This window comes from Saccoglossus kowalevskii, chromosome 18 (genome assembly GCF_978046115.1).
Source record: "Saccoglossus kowalevskii chromosome 18, keSacKowa6.1, whole genome shotgun sequence".
Lineage (NCBI taxonomy): Eukaryota > Metazoa > Hemichordata > Enteropneusta > Harrimaniidae > Saccoglossus > Saccoglossus kowalevskii.
The window spans coordinates 30,438,741-30,462,059 of NC_140658.1; the positions used below are offsets into that span (position 1 = coordinate 30,438,741).

Genomic DNA, 23,319 nt, shown 5'->3' on the forward strand with positions numbered 1-23,319 from the left:
TCTGAGATACATGTACAGCAACTCTGGTAAGCTGAGAAAATAGCTCATTTCACAATAGTAATGATAAAAATACAAATATGTAAGGGAATAGCCCAGGAGAAACTGGAGCTACATGTATGTGGGCTAACACAGCCTGTGAACTGACTGTGAACCAAAACTTGTCTCCCCAAATGCGCACCTATTTGGCATCTGCCAAAATTCTGCAGCTGAAAAATTATTAATTAAGTAATGGGTTTGACTGGAAAGACAGGGATACTGACGTCAATCCCTTAACTTATGTATGATAGGGTCAAGGGGAAAACTGTTTCTGGATGTAACTTACATGTGTACATGTTTGGGTAATCATGTGATTTATCCATCAGCCAATAATCTGGACAAAGCAGAAATTCCTCTTCGTCTTCACTATCCCAAATAAGTGAGAGTGAAGGAATAATGATAAAAGTTGTGTAAAATCCTGTCTTTTAATTTTTTGCCTGGAAATCAAGTTTAGTCATCAAGAAAACGCCATGTTATCAGTAACTCCATAGAGTACAGTGGTCAGAAAACAAGAGGGCTGATACAAATAGAAGTACCATGTTTGTCTCTGTCAGGAGGCCAAAGCAAGCACTGCTGTTTGAGCAGTGATGATTTTAGTGACTCATACAGAGACTTGTGGAATATGGTGGCCAATAACAATTTGTGGATCGTTTTGTAAGTCAAAACCAGTGTACGTACTACTGGCTCCAGACTAGCCCTGTATCATTTGACTGCAGCGGCGAGAAATCCTGTATGAAACAAATGATCAAAAAAATCTACTACATGTATATCAATCTCGGAACTGTCTCCCTCCATATTTATAAAATCAGATGGTGGTCTCACCTTGGGGTCAGGCAATATTGACAGATACCCTGCTAGAAAATCCTCTCTTAGTTATCAATAGGTGATTTTCCGTACAATTGCGAGATCTCGCGAGATGCATGAAAGACGCGCGTCAGACGTCTGCCGCAAAAATCAAACGATTTGATTTTGAACTCAAATTTCTTTATTTCGTAGCTCACAACGACCGGCCGATCTTCGACAGAGGAATATTGCTTCCAAATATCCTTACTTAATCGAAATTGTCTATCATCAAATGTGGACAGCACATTATTAAGCATGGAAATGTACCCCAAAATACTTTCGCGTTTGTCTAATCCCACGCGATGTTTGATGCCACTACGATGCTATGACCTTTGTTTGTCCTGTTTTTACGCTCGATTTCACGCATAACGCGTGATTCTCGCAGTGAACGGAAAATGGTCTATTGCTGTAGAGTCTCCAGGCATACATGTACAGTACATGTATATTTGGAACAGTGCCATACCACAAAGAGCTTGCATCAGGAGCGATGGGTCATCATCGGCATACTGGTGTACTGGCTTTGTTACTGACAGAGACAAGAGTAGTGAAAACCATAGTTTCTTTGACCAATTCAGAATAACTGCTTTCATTATGACAGTCAATGTCATCAATACTCACTCTCCAGGAAACCCATAAAGTCAAATCTGCACCTGGTATCAACAGCCAAACCATCACATGTGAAGAAAGTCGTGTGGCACATACTGCCTATGCTTCTATGTTTCTGGTTGAAAACAGTGGTGTCGATCAGTGGTGTTCACCACACGGCATACAGGGCAGCCAGGAATTTATTTCCTTTAACCCAAGACCCAACCCTTTTGTACCATTTCAAATTACAACTTTCTCGTTCCATACCACTTGCGCTCTCATATTATTTTTATTTCTCATCTCACCTCCTGTTTATATTCAAAAATTAAATAATTTCCTGCAACTTTCCCAATGTTGATATGCCAGTCAGTTTAGCTTCAACAATTAATATCAATAACGTAAGTATTACTGAATGTAGTAAAACTGACAATCCAATAGATACTTAGAATATGAAATAATCCATCAGCCAATTATTGTTACAAGCACATATGAAGCAGAACACATGCCTTTACTACACAACCATGTTGCATATCATTCAGTCAAAATGTTTAGTGGGAAATATCAGTAGGTGATATAGTATAGTTAACATAACAATATTCATGTTAAAAGATCATAATTTTATGAGAGTTAAAACAATACAAGAATAAAGAATGATGATGATGATATTATGACTACCGTAAAATCTGTATTAAAAGCAGCATCTCCAATAGAAGCCGCAGCCATTCTTTTTGAACAATTGAAACTCAAAAACTCACCATTTCTCATATGTGTACCGGTAGATGCTCTAATAGAAGCCGCATCCCCTCTGTTGCATTGTACCATTTTAATAGAAGCCACAGCTTTTAATAAAGATTTTAAAGTAGTTATTCTCTTGCAATTTTTAAATCTGCTTATACAGTGTAAAAAGTATCAGAATATATAATATATAACATCTATCTATCATTTTTATTGCAGCGATACAAGAATTTTCAGCCTTATCTAACCACAATACAACTTTAAGGTTACATTCTCAAATCACTGGATTAAAAAACTGACATTTTCTATTGAGATTATTTGTGAAAAAAAAGGTCACTGACGACATATTTATTCGAAGAAGATGTTTAAAACAAAATTAGCTTACAATGATTTACATTGAAGATACAACACTCAGATACATTGTACCAGTACTGTAACCTTTAAATTCTGACACACCAGCTTTAAGCATGTACATGTATGTTTGCATGGATTAAACGATTGACGTCATATGGATGAACAGCTAATTATATCAAGGATTACTGAATAAATTGATTCTTTCTTTGAAAAATGACTCTATGACAATTTAAAATAATCTTTTGAGATTCAAAATTTCAAAATATATTATATGCCAGTGGTTGTATAACAATATATAACACTTTGAGTTACTTGGCTTGCACATAAGCGGTATATCTTTTGTTGAGTAGCGACATAGTACATCATCTAGTACTACTGTTTTTCATTGTTTTCACATTTTAATTCACTTTTCAACTGCATTTTTTGTAATGATTAAATTTTCTCAGAGAAAATATATCTTAGATACAATTAGTAACATCAGAAGAAGGCCTGAGATTACTGAGAAGAATTACAGGGCTGGATTACATATACATTTATTTACTACTATAAATGTAGTGTTTATAGTGTCATCCTCATGGAAATATCATAGCAATGTTGTTAATTAGCATAATAATTATGTTAATTACTTACAGCGTATTCATTGTTTATATGGTAAATTAGTCAGCATTGCTTACCTACATTATAATTTTAGCGCCTTGATTACAAATATGTAAGACTAATAATACTATAAAAGAGCAAGGTGCCAATATTTGTGCTATGTTCAGTAGGTGAATACATCGCTTAGTGATGTAATTAGAAAGCAAGACTAATAATACTATAAAAGGGCAAGGTGCCAACATTTGTGCTATGTTCAGTAGGTGAATACATCGCTTAGTGATGTAATTAGAAAGCAAGACTAATAATACTATAAAAGGGCAAGGTGCCAAAATTTGTGCTATGTTCAGCAGGGTTCTCCCCAGAAAAATGCATAGCGTCGCAGGTAATTTGCATATCATTTACATATCTTTCCTTCATTGATTAACAGAACTTATTTACATATTATGAATATTAGTGAGCTCAGTCACAGTGCAAATATTTTTTTTAATGGAATCAACACATTATGTTTCACAATTTAGAAGAGTTTGAAACATTCTCGAAATACAAATGCTGCAGACTAAAAACAAACACAAATAAATTATTGTTGCAATTTAATTGTATTGTAAAGCGTTGAATGAAACGCATTCAAAACGTTACGCCAGATTTATGTTCACGAATCTCATAATTTTATTCACTCCAAAAACATTCTCCATCAAAAAATCGATCACATAATTAATTGGTGTATTGTTGTAATTTATTATTCATACTTCTAAAACGTTTACAATTACAGTAATGAGCGAACAAATAAAACTTCAAAACGATCATCAAAGTTACGACGTGACATAACTTACTTGGCGATGTTATACACCAGTTATAGCAATAATTCTCAAAAAATGTTACTTCTTTTTTTTTTATATGAAATGTAAGTAAAATCCGACTCATTTTATCGGGAGCGATTATTTTTGATCACTCGATCGCTTCAGTAAAAAAAACAGACCCGCAATGATGTTTGTGAAACATTAGCATGTGTCCTTTCAGGCTTTGACCCGATGGGTCAAGAATGCCATTAACCAATCAAAATGCCGCATGGTAATGTTGGTGGAATCATAAGTTTTCCGAATGGTAGTGATCATAAAAATTACATTGCGGAAGTAAAGCGATGTCGTAGCACGATGTGTTGGCATTGATTTCAATTGAAAACTGCATGATGGCGTTCGAAAGAGGTGATTTGCAATTTTTAAAAGGTTAAATAGGTCTTGAAAGAAGAGTTTTTACATGATTCGCGATGATAACAGTTCAAATGTATTTTACCAAATCACGCAATAAACACATTGTTTTTTTCTTGAGTAGCGTGAACTGATCGTGAACTCCGCTTTGACCATGTTATATCGAGGTGGAATTGATTTTGAAAGAATTTTAGCCTTCAATCTAAAGACTGTGTCTATCGCAGAAAGTATTTACTTACAAACAAAGAGGTGCTAATTTCACAAATTTGACTAGCTGCTACGTATCATGCGACTAGGTCTATTGTTTACAAATTATAATCCACGACTGGCAGGATCTGTGTCGCTCGGTACACAATTATAATAACAATCGGTCAATAGTCCTGGTCGGAAGCGTTTCCGTGGTGGTCACTAATTTTGAGTGACGGTCGGGGCTGACCAGCGTGGCGAACAAAGCTTATGCACATCTGATATTGGCATGTCAAATATGAAATCAAGCCCAGGGGATAACCCTGTTCAGTAGGTGAATACATTGCTTAGAAAGCAAGACTAATAATACTATAAATGGGCAAGGTGCCAACATTTGTGCTATGTTCAGAAGAACAAGATGTGAAAACCACATTTACATGTGTACAATGTAATAAACTTGTTTAAACCAGTGATATTTTTTGTTATGTGTGCATTCAAAAGATATATAAATTTCATATACAAAATGAAGTACCCTATTTGCTAAATGTTAATATATAAGTACAAAAACATTGCATTTTCTGCATGCTGCAATGCTAAAAGAGTATTAATTTTAACAATAGACACACACAACTCTATCATTTATACATGTATAAGTACATAAGCTACTAAGGCTGAGAAAAAAAATATCTCTGTTTCTCGTTTCCGTGTGCATCATTTTGAACATGTATGCTGTGCCTAGAACGTTTCTTTCCTTCTAAAGCATTCCAAAATGCGCTTGTACTCGCACGTGTCTCAAGTTTACCCCATTTCAGCTCAGTATTAAAAAAAAAAAAAAAAAATCGCCTCATTTTAAAATTTTTATGAAATGAGAAACAGAGAATTTTTTTTCCTGGCCTAATAGAACAAGTATGATTTTTCTTGCCTGCCCAAAATTTGGGGCAAATATTTTCCATACTTTTCTATAATTAACTTTCTGAGAGTGAAGGACATATGAAATTTTAGTAGTAGCCGTTGAATCACCTCAAAATATCAAATAGTGAAGACATCTTATAGTACTCCAGTAAGTTTACACAAAACCATTAGTAATTTTATATGAATATGATGAGTTAGTAACTCTGGCAGTAATGGCATCTGCTGATGACAACATAAGATACAACAATATAAGATTAAAAGGAATATTTCTACTGTTTAACCATGGCTTGCTGTATAAATAGAATAAATCCAATATTTTTGATAACCTTACCTTTTAGTTTTGGAATCGACTAATTATTTTATGCAAATGAGCCCAAGGGTATATTTTGCATCATAAGGCCAAAAGTGAATGTAATTCAAGCAAAGTTATTCTACATTTACTTTTATGTCATACATTAACACTACAAGAATATGTACATTGTATGTTATATTATGAAGGACAACAAGAAAACAAACTTAGATGTCATTTACCACTATATTTACACTAGAAATAACATTCGGTCATTCATGGGAATTCTATTTATTAATTTAAAATTTGTTGTTTCAAAAGTGTTAAATACTTATAATTATTTATGACAACTTGTAAGTACCCATCTTATAAATACATGTACAACACATTTTGTTCACCAATTTGTGATACTGATATGATGAGATTTTCTTGTCAAAAAGAGTGATGGCTAATGGCTCAAAAACCACCATTTTCAAGTATGACTCATACATATTCTGTGCAATACCAGTTCTTATAATATCTCATGCAATGAATGTCAAGAAAATCTGTTTTAATAGCAGCCATAGAACTACATGTACCTCAAGAAAATTTGAGATAAAATATAAACCCTACCTACTCTGTATGTTTAGTCTGTTACTGGAAACACAAGACCTGTTTTATTTGGCGAGACCTACTGGGTACATACATAAAGCAATAAAAGAAAATGCATATCCTATCTGTATGTAAATTTTGAAAACGCAAAAAGGTTCTTATACTCTTGTTTCTGCTAGTTCATGAATTTTGACATCACTTAAATAGAAATTGATTAAATGGCAAATGAATTTTTCAAGTGATTGAATATTACTTAAAAAATAAACTGATGCAATTGACAATATTAAGCAGAATTGTCGTTGTGTTTATGCAGTTGACAGATATTAAACAGCTACCTGGTGACTGTACTCTGGCAGCATTTTACCATGATCATTTGTACTATCCTATGTCATATTTACTTTATACATGTATGGTAATAAATATCAAATTACATGTAAAAACCAAAATGGAATAAAATATAAAAGTTTATAGAATGTTATTAGTTCACCCTTACGTTAAAATCACAAAATAACTTGAAAGAAACAATTCAGCTATAGGCATTACCAATACATTAGGATTATAATTCATCTAATAAACCAGACAACATGCTGGGTTTTTTCCTTCTATAGACTGAAATTATATATATATATATAACTTAGTAGTAGTCATTATACCGGTAATGACTTTGAGGTACTTAGAGCCCTACCCTCCTACCCTACAACTACATGTACACTATTGACCTCTTCTCTGAACATTGCTATAATGAGACTAGCCCCATAGTTACCCATTTACCCCAAGGTACTACGTGGATTTTAATTGACTACTGCATTATACACAATGTAAACCCTCCAATTAAAACAAACTTGCATATACCATAAACCAATTTAATTTCACAAGACAGACAAAATTCTATTTATTTATTTATGCAAATGTTCATTATTGGTATGCAATTTCTCTAGTTCGTTGCTACCATTTTGCCAAAAAAAATGCAAAAAATAGTTGCTAAAAACAAAACAGAATCTGATAATTCTGGTTAGTTTTGGGACATGCCATGTAATTATGGGACGGTTGTGTATATGTAAGTATTTGATGTGACCACCAAGTTTTGTAAACACTGTTCAGCACAAGCTGACTGTGCTAGTGTCACTTATCAGATGTGAATGTATACGTAGTATGACAATATGTCACAAACACTGTCTGTACATTAATCTTCTATTTTCAGATTTCACACCTGACAGTAACCATAATTTTTTCTGCCAAAATGTTGGCGGGAACATCTTTCCACATATTTCTAATTAATTTTGAAAAGAACGTAATTTCCCAAAGTGGTGTTCAGCAAATTTTTATTTTATTAAACGTTGATTTTGAGAGATTTTGTGAATACAATAATATACTCGTACTGAAAGTGTGTTTTCCTTGAAATGTGCAAGATATTTTATAGTACAGTATTTTTACAAGTACATGTCAACGGATTACAAATTCAGTGGTTTTCACACAACATGCTAGTTTTTGCACTTTTCATTGCCATCTGTTTCTTGTGATTTTATTTTTTTTTTTCAGTATTGCATTTTACAATTATTTTGACTATTTGATGCTAACAATAACTGTTTTCGATAATCAAGTTCTATCCTGCAGCAATACATGAATGAACGTGAAACAATTGAATTGAAGCACTTATCTTCAAACTCTAGTTAACTAAATTGAAAAAAAAAAACTTCAATCTGCTGTATTTCTAGAGTAAACCAAAGACAAATTTATTAATTGTCAACAAGCAAAACATAATATACTGGAAGTGGAAATACTACATTTTTTATATTTATAAATTTCAAGGCTACCTTCACATGCTGGAGAAATAATCATGATCAGTATACAGCTATTATTAGCCCCAGGCTTTATTTACAACATAGGTATGCTTTGAAACTTATTAGTTATAATTTGAGAAGTAAAAAACCTGACCTGCATGTATTGGTTGAGTACTGTAAAAAAAGAAATATTCACTGCATTTAACAGTGTCATTCAAATGTCAATGAATGAATTAGGGCATCAATAAGGAATTTGAATGAAAATAAAACAATATTTCACAAGAGCTGAATAGGAACATGTCATTGTTAATGACATAGTTCCCATTGGAATTACAGAAATTGTTATTCACGCCAAAAATAAAGTAATATGGACCAAACACATACCGTAGTTAGTAATTGAGAGTGAATGATTAGTTGGAAATACAGGATATGCTATTCGTGCATTTTTTTGTATTCAAACTGAATTTCATTTGCTCATTGAATTTCATGCTCATGTACAGGGATATAGCAGTGTGGTCAAAAAAGCAAGACAATCTTTGATCTGATTGTTAAAACTTATTATTATGGACATGTACATGTATCCTAACATGTACATTGTATAAATTGAAGAGAAAAAACGATACAGGTACATTTTGACAAAGCATGCATAAGATACGACCTTTTCAAAAAACCAAATGGCTGCCAGTAAGCCATCTTGGATTGAATTAGTAAACCAATGCATGTGCATATGTTTCAGATAAAGTACTAGGCTCATGCAAAGAATGAACAGATTTGGTACACACGGTTTCTGAAAAATTACTTTGGTCTGATGGACGGAGACCAAATTATACATTATTCTTTCGAACAGAGACCAATAAAAAAGTGGTCTTTCATGTGTACCCGGTGTATTATTACAACTGACTTACATTTACACTGATTCAGATGTTCACAAGACATCAGCAGTTTGTTGGTATTTATTAAAAATTTTCTAGTTTCAGACAAAGGTACTACAGTACATGTACATGAAAATGTTTTCTGTTAAATCTACATCGATAATAAAACAAATGATTAGAAATTTAACAACTGCTTACTGGTAATATTGGAATAATTTACCTTATTGAGTACATATACCGGTACTATCTCAGTTCCATTCCATAGTTTCTGAACCAATTTATTGAACTGAATCATAACAGTTTGAAATACAAGCATAGCATCCATACATAAACTATTGTGGGAAATACAAGCATAGCATCCATACATAAACTATTGTGGGAAATACAAGCATAGCATCCAAACATAAACTATTGTGGGAAAAAATAAAATAAATACTGGGTTCCTATAAATATAGTAACATTGAAACAAAAGTAGGGTTGGCAGGACTACATGTATCGATTGTAGGTTATAAAAATAAAAAACAAGTAATTCTTAAGTTACTGCTATGCATGTCAGTCTAAATGTATATATGCGGCAATTATCAAATGAAATGTTCATACTACACGACATACCTTTGGCTTTGTGACCTAAAATGTGGCCTAGAATGCTTCTCTTTCTATAACCTATTGAAAAATGACTCACACAATATGACAATATGAATTCTGCATTCATCATTTGAGAGGAAAATAAGCTATCAGTTTCAATAGAAAGTTTGAACAGAAATGGTTTACAATGTTTAATACTGTATATTGTATACATGTATGTTTTCTGAAACACCCACACAAACCCTGGCTGATGTACATAAACAGTACTGATGGATTCCCTTGAAAGGGTTTTTTTTTTCGTCGCTATACACCCCAGGGTACCACCGATTGTTAATATCTTAAATGTTGAATGTGACGTGGTACATGTACACTTTTGAAAAGTGACTACGGCGTGGTACACCTCAAGTGACTTCACATCACATCATACTTATTTAAATAGGTAGGAAATACAATGAATCTATAACATTTATAACCATTGAGTTAACTGTTAACAATTCATTGTTAATGACATAGTCCCTGTTTGCATTATAGTAACTTTCTTTGTTTTTTGATATTACAACATGTATAATTAATTTGTGTTCATGTTTATTAATTTAACTTTATTACTCAGAGCCCCAAAAAGATTGTAATTTCTTTACGGTGATAATAAAGTGTTATTGTATTGTATTGTATAGACACAAGATATACATGACCTAATGTGTGATGTACGTGTCAAGTTTAAACTTCAATGGTCCAGACAAGGATGAGATATGGCTCAGTGGAACTGCATGTATTTGTTTAAGCAAGATCAATGACAGTTAGCCATTCTGAATTTGATGATGACATATCAGAAAGCTGCTAAGTTTTTTTGGGTGGGTATGCTCTTGTTTTAACTTTTTTACCACCAGTTCTCTCTTTTCATCACAAATAGTCCCATTTATAGTCTGCACTTTCCTTCAGAAGATTGAGAAACTAGGCTAAGTTTTGTCTGCTGGCTTCAAAATTAGGGTTCATTTCTAGAAATATTGAAGAATATATGACAAGCAGCAGACTCTTGGCTGAGATAGCTCCGCTGTTAGCAATGCACATTTTAATTAAGAACTGAAGATATCATTAGAAAATGAACAAATCTAAGAGAGGTCTACCTGAGGTCCCTATATGCATAGTATCGAAGCAATCAGACTTGCTATTTTCAACAAGAAGTCGAAAAAATTACTTATTACCAAAAATTACAAAAATATTCACCAAAATTAGAGAATTAAAGATATCATTACAAAATGAACAAATCTGAGAGAGCTCTACCTGTAGTACCTATATGTATAATATCAAAGCAATCTGTGTTGCATTTTCCAACAAGAAGTCAAAAATATCACTTTTTACCAAAAATTACAAAAATAATCACCAAAATTAGAGAATTAAAGATATCATCACGAAATGAACAAATCTGAGAGAGCTCTACCTGTAGTACCTATATGTATAATATCAAAGCAATCTGTCTTGCATTTTTCAACAAGAAGTCAAAAATATCACTTTTTACCAAAAATTACAAAAATATTCACCAAAATTAGAGAATTAAAGATATCACGAAATGAACAAATCTGAGAGATGTCCACATGTAGTACCTATATATGTAAAATCGAAGCAATCGAGTTTGCGGTTTTTAACAAAAAGTTGAAAATATCAATTTTACCAAAAATGACAAAAATATTCACCAAAATTAGAAAATTTAGGATACATATATCATCATGAAATGGACAAATCTAAGAGAGGTCAACCCAAGGTACATACACACCAAGTATCATAGCATGCAGGCTCGTAGTTTTCAAGAAGAAGTCGAAAAAGTAAAAAGTTAACACAGATGACAGACTCCGACAGACAATCACTCATAAATGTATGATAAGCTCTGCGAATTAAGTCGACAGCGGAGCTAAAAAATGCAGAAAAATTTGAGCGAAAAAGTCATGTGTTTTAATACTAACTATGCCACAACTGATATTTAATAAAAAGGAATTTTATTTTGTTACATCCAAAATATCACAAAAGCACAATATCATGTATGCATGTTTTAATTATGTTGTAACTCATTCCCAAATGCGCAAGTATGCGAAACATGGATCTTTGACTTCCAGGACAGAATAAAGGGTAGAGTCAAGGTCAAAGTGTAATTCTGTTGATCTGGATAAGTTGCAAAGACGAAAACCATATGCCAGTAACATGAACTATACAAGAATATAGAGAAATGTACACATTGTAGCAACCAAGGTGTTCATTAGAATTACCACTGTATTCTTTATAATGGAATGTCACTTCATGTGTCTATTGTCTAATTAAGGCTATTTCCAGAGATAATTATTATAATTATATCCTGATCATGCAAAAATGTTGTTATACATACATTTGCCTTTTTGAATGATATAATGCATGAATTTGTTGATTTGTTTAAAATATTTAACAATAATCCTTTTATTTATTTGCTTTATTAAAAAGAAACGCACATTAGTTTCAGTTAAAACTGTTCACATCACACATTTTATTAGGTTTTTTTTGTTAAAAATTAGAAAAAAATTGGAATTAAATTATCGTAACAAATCAAAACAAAGGGGGCACACATCAATTTGGGAAAACAAATTGATCAGAAACATCTTTCTTGGTCTTGCGCATGATATTTTTTGGTCGGCAGGAATGGATAAAGGAGGAGGTGACAATAATAATTTTGGAGACTTCTATAAACATTTTTTTGTAGACAGTATCTTATGTAAAAGTAAATGTGCAAAACGTGCATTGTATAAATTAAAAATGTATTACATTTGAAAAATAGCATACTGTTTATAACCACATCATATTACTGGTAAAATGCTTGCACAAGTAATATGGTACAAAATAGTTGATTATATCGTATTGCTATGTGTAAAGGAATAAAATGTGTTTAGCTGTGTTTCTTTGCATTCATGTAGATTTTAACAGTTGACAGACCCTGCGAGTGATAACAACCGACACATTTATGCTATCACGTTTGATTCAAATGCTATACTGCAATGAATTTACACATTCTCACAGGGAGTTTTAAAGCAAAATGCACAATAATGAATATATTTTTGGCAATATTAATTTGTATAAAGTACGTACTTGCACCAGTTTTTTCTGTTTTGATCAGTTGATCATACAACCACAATCACTATGAACAGTGCTCACAGTCATGCCATCTTGATTCAGTCAGATAATTAAGCCAGTTTACTAGTATTCAGTTACGGGGCAGGTTCACATGTCTTCTAATGCCTTATATAATACCTTGCTTCAGCCAATCAGATGGCTACATTGAGACTAATCATGTTATAAAATCAAATACAATACATGTACATGCACCCCCTCCCCTACTGGAGATGCACCACAAATATGTTACAAGCAAATACAGTACTAATAAGATTCTTTTCTTTCTGTTTTATTGTAACTTAGATACAAGATATTTTTAACAATTTTAGACTTTCTATAATGTACATGTAAGAGGTTCTGCTGGTTTCAACAATTCCTTCTGCTCACATTTCACAGACACTGTATGTGCATTAATTAATTAATATACCGGTAAGCGACAGGTGTTTTTATGTGTCATGCAACGTCTACACATAATGAAATGGCATACCCACTTCTATTGATTTATATATTCTTCCATAATCAGGGAAAAATTTAGAAAACATGAATACATGTACTTGGATCATGAAAATATTTGAAAATTCATGTTCAACTTGAAGAATGAAAAACTGTGCATATACAGGTACTGTAAAATGAAATAATGAAATATTGAACTGGTTGAACTTAAATACAAGAAAACATTAGCTGCCATACATTTAGTCTCAAAAAGCGACATTTCTGTCAAAACACAGTGTCAGTCACTTGCAATGTTTCCTTGACCTATCTAGTGAAAGGACACCATGTTAGGTCATAACATCAAGCACTGAACCCCGGACCAATGACAATCTTTCACTGGTGTTGCAAGAGGGCACAAGTCTCTTGTTTATTTTGCAGGACAAACAAAGATTTTAAGATTGTAGTTGCGTCAAAACATAGCATAGCCTAGGATTAAACAAATGCAAAGCTATTTTTATTTCTATGCTTAATATTGTACTACATGTATATACATTTGATGATGGTCAATTTTGATGAAGTAAAGACATCTTAATGCCACATTCCTCTTCGAAAGATAGAAATTTTTATATTGATTTTGGTGCAGATGTTTGATCTGCTTCTTTCACGTATTACCGTACACAAGAACTCACAGAGAATGGAAAATCACCTATAGAACAATGGTCCGAGATGGATGACATTTTAGAGAACCGAACATAGGACAATTCTGTAATAAGTCAATAAATTATAAAAACCTGCTAAATAATTAGGTGGTGCAATTTTTAGAAAAAAAAACTTTTCAAAGTTTTTAATTTCATTACATCATTTAATTTGATGACATTCGTTAAATGACGACTGCTATAAAATGTCACAGAATTTACCATAGAATGTTCTCTTACATGATGAAAACAGCTTGTCTCTGTTTGATCATGTGTCTAGAGTAAAATGAATTCTACCACAATATACATGTATTACATTGAATCACAGACCAACAAAAGCCAAGTCCATGGTTGGAATATGTTACAGGTGTGTGTTAATCATAGTACTTATTTATAATTTTGCACACTCAATACATCATCATACATGTAATATTTTATTGTGATAACCACTAAAACATACACTGAACCAAATAACTACTGTACATGTATAAACCCTTAGATCCATTGACTAGACATGACACACCAAAGAATACATACATATACTAGTGCATCCATGATTGAATTGTTTAAAGGCAATCAGTACAACTGTCAGTGTACAAAATACTGTAGAGATGACTGATCGTATCAGACCCAGGTACACAGCTGTCTGTAATATTTGATTTAACCTTTGTCATGTTGACTTATGACATAACCCGAGATCGTTCAAAAAACAGACCGGTTTACCGAAAATAGATACGATGCCTTTTCATTATTATTGACGTTAAGTTGTCATTTACTCCGATTTAATGTTATGTTTAAACGATGTTTTGTTGTACAAGTGAAAAACGGTACTATATGTATTAACCAACAAGTAACAATGCCGTACAATATTTAGATTCGTACCCGGAACAAAGCAACCCATTCGACCTTTGGTATTTTAAACAATATTTAAAATTACAGTGTATGTTGTGTCACTGTCAGTCGATGTCACCAAGATAATTATGTACTCACCCCCTTTGGAAGAGATCTACATTATGAAATTTTCCGAGTTCCACCGAAAAATCAATCGTTGCTTGGAGTTCTCCCATTATGTATAAACTAAACAGATAACGAACGATTAAACGAACACAATCACAACATGTATGCACGGCGTTGGTGTTGGTTCCGTCCCTGACACTCTGATCTGATCTCCGCTATTCAAATGCATGTGTCACGATATAGCGTTAGTGGCTTCCACGGGTATGTGTTCAGTATAGATGGAACAATGTTGGTTTGTCGTGCGATTTCACAGAATCACGTACTAGTAGTCGGATCGCGACAGGGAGGGTCACAAGCACAGACACCGGTAGTTGTTTTTAACTTGGAAACATAACCAATCAATCCGCCATTTTTGTTAAATAGAAGCAGAAACTCCCAGAGTTCTTCGCGGCAAACTACATATTAAAAATCCGAGGGCGCTATAACCAGAGGCGTCTGGCATGGGTTGGAAGACTTGTGAAATGAAGCACTACGCAGCAAAACAAAATGATTTTTTTTTAGTGAACCAGTTATCTACTGAACGCACACTGGTTTACACTTGTGACGCGACATTAGAAAAACTATAAATAGTTTAATATACGTGTTAAGAAGTCGAATTATTTTATGCTCTTATACGGTCACGAAACTACTTTTCATACAAAAACACGGTCAAATATTAATCGTTAATAAACATGCGTTCTTGGGCCGTGGTAACAGCATTAGCATCATTTGCCCAAGTGGTGGTATACACAATAATTCAGTACGTAGCGGGGAATATCTGCAATTATAACACCCAAATATGTGTATCTGTAACATTTGGTTGGTATTCTCCTCGGCGGACATCTGGGCATTTTCACCGCTTGGCAAGCATCACGATGAAAACAAGAGCCGAAGACTTACAGAAAACTGTACAGTGGGATAGTTGTTGATTCTCTCCTGAACAGTGTAACTAGAGTTCTCCTACATGTGCAACATATATACATTTGGTTGCTCCCTCAGGATCATACTTCAAAGTACGTCACGTTCGTTCTCTACGCCTGAGAACGTACTCTTTGGAACACAATTATCAATCTCTCTTTACAACGTCACTGAACACATCCTTCTAAATTGTACAAGATATTATCGTTTTATAAATATGTTCGATCGATCGACCGATTGATTGATATATTTTAGTCTAATTTAAAGGGCGGTGGTCGTCCCGCAACGCGGGTTAGAATTTCATGTAAAAAAAGCAATGTATTTTAGACGCGTTGTATACGTCGCTATGAGTCCCATATCGACGACGACCACCGCCCTTTAAGAGCTGTGGTTCATCAACGAAACAGCGACGGGAAGCTGGGAAGGGAACACAACTACAAATATTCCTTGCATGCAATAGTGTCGCCCTCTATCGAAAACATACAGCATGGGACGTGGATCATGATATCTATATATACAACGGTTCGATCACCAAACTTGCCATTTGCAAGGTAGTGACGACATGCGAACCTCGTAGCTATAACCCTAACCTACCCTGCAGTGTGTATCGTATTGCAACGATGGACAAAAAACAGGCATCTACGCTCGCTCTACAGAAGTTGTTTCTGTCGGCGGCTAAAAGGGGTGAGAAGAAAGCCATTCTGGTAGCGTTAGACCATACCGATATATTCGACGTAAACTGCGTGGATACTAGTGGTAAAAGTGCGCTTGTTTTGGCCGTTGAAAACAGCAATATTGGTACGTATGCATAGACATGACAACCAGTTCAAATTATAATTAATTGTTATCATTTCTGGACAAAGAACAAATAAATTCTAGGAATCTTGCTAGATGTCTACTAAACACTGAACATGTGTTATACGATTGACCTTGATTTTCATTGTATTCAACAACTATATATTAGAAATTCAGTTATTTCGGAAAGTGTATATAGATGTACGTTATGGGGTTATAGATTATATGGACTGGGATTTATTATAACAACTGAAGACAACTATTCGATGTTGTATATTTTTCATAAAGCCGTGTTCGTTCAGTTTACATTGTTTCCGGAGACATCTGCGTCAATCAGATTGCTTGAATTAACGAACAATCACCGGGACAAAAAGTGTATCAAATATTTTTATTATACTGTGTACAAATTTGAAATTCCCGGTATTTGTTGAAAAGTACATGTTTTGTTTTTGTTTTTTCATTTGTTGTCACTGAGGATGTGTCAGTTGGAAAAGATGAAAAGTTAAAGGGGAGCCGATCAATCACATGGATTGCATCAAAGAATCATGGCACACTATTGTTCATGATGTTTACAAAGTTAATCTATCTTTTGTTATCCATTGTAATTTTAATCCAGAAAGTAAATTTGTTGTGAGATTAGGCTTAACTGGAAGTGCCCCTTTAAAGTGTTATCACAAAAAAATAGATAGTATTCATCATTCTCCCCAATAATCAGGACAACCAAGTGTACTTATAGCTACATGTAAATACGGGATGTGACGTAACCTTTTTGCCATATGAGCCAATGGTAAATGGTCCCAAAATCGATACTTTCATGGGTGTAATCTAGTGACTATGCCATTTTATCGGCATCAGCTACAACGTAAAATAAACCAGAGAACCCGTATGGTAAAGAAATATCGCGACATGTTTTAAAGGTTGCCTAGCCAACAACCTTAACATGTTCACAAAATGTGTTCCTAGCTAGATATTATTTTCCTTATTGTCTTTCAAGTCATCGTGTGATATATTTCAAGTCATCGTGTGATATATTTCAAGTCATCGTGTGATATATTTCAAGTCATCGTGTGATATATTTCAAGGAATATTTTATAAGCGTCAACTTAGGATCACATGAAGAATGCAATAAACATACTCAGACAAAATTACACGAAACGCATAAACGAGTTATTGTGTGCACGTTAATTAAAACATGACAATAAAATGAAATTGGGGGTTATTTATCTTCCGTTGCATTTTACGCTCGGGAGAAAGTCGGGGTTATCTCAGATAACAGTGACATTTTACACAGCGTCGCGCTCCACGGCCTCTCGTTACTTCTCCCACACAAATTACTAATGTGCATTGAATCAAGTCTCTGATGTCTCGGAGCAATAACTAGATATAATTAAAATCAATTTGTTAATTAACGATCCCGATAAATAATGTAGACCTAAAAATAAATTTAAATAATAATAATAATGAAAACATATCGCAGCTTTTGTTGAGAATGAGTTATGCTCGATAAAACCTCACCCCAACATGTCGTTGTCCGAGGAACTATCCCATAGTTCATTGCATACACGACAGGATTAGCCGACAATGAGAAATAAATTAAGCGCTCGCTCCTAGTATATTAAACAGATCTTTAAAAAATCATCACCGAACACAGCTAATTTTAAGGTCGCATAAGTACAATATAAATTGTATCATTTCTGTGAAATCCCATTGGAATATCTATTTTACTACGTTTAATTTTAATACGAGATCATACCTGACAGCATGGTAATAGTATGAGATCTCGTAGTAGTATTACGTAGTAGTATTACGAGATGTTGTGGTGAAAATTGTCATTAAAGTACGCGATCTTATAAAAATGAATCGAGATGTCATTTATTTTATATTATTTATAATTTGTGGGTTTTACGGAGAACCTTGCACATTAAGTTCTAATTGTACCTGTACCTGTACCTAACAAAAACGATTATGTATTCTAGTTAGTAAGGCCGTTATGCAATCTGAAAATACAATTGTACTTATTGTACGTTTCAGGTATATATGACAGCATTGAACACGTGACAGCATTGAACACATGACATAATTTAACACGTGACAGCATTGAACACGTGACAGCATTCAGCATTCAGCATTGTATATTATTGTATTGTATATATATATATATATATTGGGGTCAGGTGATACTACCTCACTGATTTGCAAAGTTACAATAACTAACTTCTGACGAATACTGTCGTTATTTTAAAAACTTTTTTTTACTATTGTTGAATAGTTATTTCTCTGCTAGTAATACTGAAAGACAATTTTCAAGATGACCAAACCTGCGAACAATATATAATAATATCACGTACAAAAGTCAACTAAAAGTATAAATTACCGCTTATTAGATAATATTGATATTCCCATTGTGGTTTGCCAAATAAATCAATTATCTTCTGTATGGGAATTTCAACCTGGGAATAATTTACAGAAAACCTAAAACAAATATTGATGAATTTATAACAAGTATTGGAATACACCTCGCAAAAATAAAAACAACATACACTAATTATATTAATCACATTTTTATAAAAAAAATAATATCTTATCACACGAGAGACAGTCCTTATTCGCATTATAATATCACCAAACTCCATGTTATACGATGTAACGACGTTACATAATCGACTGATGTCAATGATGCCTACATCCGCCAGTGTATAGATACATTTAACCATATTTGTAATTAAGCTGCTTCCTTGGTTACAGTAAAACATAAATATAAAAAATCTTTGGTTACGAAAGGTATCGTGAAATCAATAAAGCACATACATAAGCTTTTTCATAAACTTGTAAAATCTACTAATTATAGGTCCAACTAACTAACAAACTAAATACAACAAGTGTAGAAACCTCTTGACATCTCTGATGAAGAAAATCAAAGAAATATTTTTTCCTGGCTAAGTAACAAAATATAAATACAATTCATCTAAACCTTAGAAAACTATCAATGGTATCACTCGTAGAGGTTCTGAGTCGTTACGACTTCCAAATATGCTCAACTTTGTAAACCCAAATTGTTGACAGGAAACCATTAATGATCCCACTCAAATTAATAACACATTTAATAAATTGTTTGCTCACATTTATGAAGATCTTGTTAACAAAATTAATAACACTATAAACTCAATCGAATACCTCTCTCAACAACTCATTTTTTCTCATCAGCCAGTTTTGGAGGTAGACATTGAAAGAAAATCATTTTCATTGAACCCTCAATCAAGTGGCGATGATTATATTTTGTCTTCTCTTCTTACATATGCCACCAATTACATAAAATCTTTATGTTATATTGTAAACCTAGCTTTATTGTCTGGTGTTTTCCCAATCAATTAAATATTGCCAAAGTGATTGCAAAATTACGACCATTCATTGATAAATATCAACCCGTCAATAGAAACCAACATGGATTTCGTAAGAGGTACAGTACAACATTTCATTTATTGACTTTATATTGAATGATATTGATAAATCTAATATTGTTCTGGGAGTATTTCTAAACTTCTCGCAGGCATTTGATACCTTAATCACTGTGACAGCATACTTCTTTCATAATTGCAACGCTATAGCAGCCGTGGAATCCATTTAGAATTGTTCTCTAACTATCTATCCAACCGTAAACAGTTCATCATGGCGACTGGCTTGATCTCATCTACCATCCCTATAAAAAATGGTGTTCCAAGTCTCCGTATTGGCCCATTATTATTTTTGATCTATATTAATGATATTAACAGCTTCATCCACATTCTTCAACTTTTTACTGACGACTCCAATCTTTTTAATGCTTTTAATAAATCGTCATTGGACACTGCTGATATATAATTCAAATACCAGCTTGGCATCTTCGTGTATGGTCTTTATTTCGATAGACTTCCTCGTCAGCTAAATACTACTTTTTCGTATCCGAACATACGTACCACACTAGATTGTCTACTAAATCAAATCTACCAAATCACCTATACGTACCACACTAGATTGTCTACTAAATTAAATCTACCAAATCACCTATACGTACCACACTAGATTGTCTACTAAATCAAATCTACCAAATCACCTATACGTACCACACTAGATTGTCTACTAAATCAAATCTACCAAATCACCTATACGTACCACACTAGATTGTCTACTAAATCAAATCTACCAAATCACCTATACGTACCACACTAGATTGTCTACTAAATCAAATCTACCAAATCACCTATACGTACCACACTAGATTGTCTACTAAATCAAATCTACCAAATCACCTATACGTACCACACTAGATTGTCTACCAAATCAAATCTACCAAATCACCTATACGTACCACACTAGATTGTCTACTAAATCAAATCTACCAAATCACCTATACGTACCACACTAGATTGTCTACTAAATCAAATCTACCAAATCACCTATACGTACCACACTAGTTTGTCTACCAAATCAAATCTACCAAATCACCTATACGTACCACACTAGATTGTCTACTAAATCAAATCTACCAAATCACCTATACGTACCACACTAGATTGTCTACTAAATCAAATCTACCAAATCACCTATACGTACCACACTAGATTGTCTACTAAATCAAATCTACCAAATCACCTATACGTACCACACAAGATTGTCTACTAAATCAAATCTACCAAATCACCTATACGTACCACACTAGATTGTCTACTAAATCAAATCTACCAAATCACCTATACGTACCACACTAGATTGTCTACTAAATCAAATCTACCAAATCACCTATACGTACCACACTAGATTGTCTACTAAATCAAATCTACCAAATCACCTATACGTACCACACTAGATTGTCTACTAAATCAAATCTACCAAATCACCTATACGTACCACACTAGATTGTCTACTAAATCAAATCTACCAAATCACCTAACGAAAACTAATTTCGGTGAATTTTCTTTGGATTTCCAGGGAACCAAAATTTGGAATGAGCTTCCAATGCATCTAAAAATCAATAAAAATTCGTTCATTGAACTGAAGCAACATATAATGACATCAAATTAACACTGTATCTGCTCTTTATAGAAAACTTGATTGCGTAGTGAATACAATTAATGAATGATTAATTATTTAATTTATTTATCTATTTATTTATTTATTTATTTTTATTTATTAATATTATATATCAGTATTGTATTTACACCGCCACTTTTGAATGTATATTATTCATTTTAATATTTGCAGTAGACTCGACTAGCACCACTTATGCTAATGTCTACTTTCCTGTCATTCATATTTACATTTTACATTAACAATTTTCTTCCATATTGAAGTGTATATATTTTCGTTGTATTTATATATCAATAATGTACTTTGGCAATGTAATGAAACACAGTGTTTAGATATTCCACTGATCTCACATACTAATCAACATATTTCGATAAAACTTGGTAGATGCTCCAGTATATTATAAAAGCCGGGCTAGATTTTAGTTAAATGTGTGCATAAAAACTACATTATTTGCATAATAATTAATCAATTTTCGGATTTTCTGCTACTATCTCACGTACTAATCCTCACATTTCAATGAAACTGTGTACATAGATGCTCTATGATATTGCACAGTCCTGCTATGTTTTGGGTTAAAATATGTTAATATTAATTATCTAATTTGTAAAATAATAGTCAGTTCTCAGATTTCCATCGAAATATCAATAGTATTGGCTGTGTTTGAATACACGATGCCAGCAATGTACTTGTGTTACGTTCATGGAATTGTTCCAAGAACTGATCGTTATATATGCCACAGGCACCGTTCTCAGTGAAACAATCAAAAATGGAAATAGCTAGAGATGAAACAAGTTGTTTGTATACCAATTCATTTCCCGTCTATCTAGGTGTTGTTTGCATAGACATGACATACCACAAACAAATTAAGCTAATTTCCAAACACTGGTATCTGATTAAGAATGTTTACGGATTTTTGTTTCATCAACAATAAAACACTGAACGGATACAAATAATGTCGTTGTAGCATTGTTTAAAGAGATAGTTGTATAAGTAACAATGTTTTAGTGAGGGCACGCGTTCGGCGCGCCCCTTCTAATTCTGCAACTGTAAACCCTGTATTTGATGTAAATTATATGCAATGGTATGGACGAAACTTTACCTTTCTTTGGTTACATTAAATATATGAATATATAATGGTAATTAACATATACATTATCTACAAGGAGAGCTTAGTGAGGCGATATATATGAAGAATGCGTTGTTACCACGGCAACAATTCAACCATTCTAGGCGTCAATGATATCTACATACAGTTAGTGAGTGACTAATTAGTCTTGAATGGACTTTAATTTCACGCTCCAAGTGAAATAGTTATATAATACACGGTAATATAAATAACACGGTGCACTGAGTGTGCGTAATCGACGCTCACAGTCCAACTCTACACAAATGTTTACTTAGTAACCATTTGTAAAAACAAGTATTTTTTGGAGTTGATTACATAAAACTGGTGATGACAATGAGCAAGATACGACAGTGAGCCTTTGCCACCGGTTTGAACCGTTTGCGTCGCGATGTAAAATAGGCCAAACCAGCGCCCAGCAAAACCCACGTATGCGCATCTCGCACAACATATCATGTTAGACGTTTGAGGCCTTAGTTGTTTAAATATTTGCCAATTGTGTTGGCTATTTAGAAGTAACTACACAAACCTATGCAGTCTACGACAATATAGGGATACATACAATAGAATAATTCATATGTGTTACAGCGACCTAT

The 23,319-nt window shown here is 33.4% G+C and overlaps 2 protein-coding genes across 2 annotated transcripts in view; one reads left to right on the forward strand and one right to left on the reverse strand.

The window, feature by feature from the left end:
* Positions 1 to 15,210, reverse strand: part of LOC102807754 (protein FAM135A-like) — an 83,872-nt gene extending 68,662 nt beyond the window's left edge. Inside the window, exon 1 of the mRNA XM_085492671.1 lies at positions 14,818 to 15,210. Coding sequence (XP_085348797.1) covers positions 14,818 to 14,894 — 77 coding nt within the window. The 5' untranslated portion in view covers positions 14,895 to 15,210. The remainder of the gene's footprint in view (positions 1 to 14,817) is intronic.
* A 1,151-nt stretch (positions 15,211 to 16,361) lies between these two features.
* Positions 16,362 to 23,319, forward strand: part of LOC144343546 (transient receptor potential-gamma protein-like) — a 30,927-nt gene continuing 23,969 nt past the window's right edge. The window contains exon 1 of the mRNA XM_085493062.1: positions 16,362 to 16,539. Coding sequence (XP_085349188.1) covers positions 16,362 to 16,539 — 178 coding nt within the window. The remainder of the gene's footprint in view (positions 16,540 to 23,319) is intronic.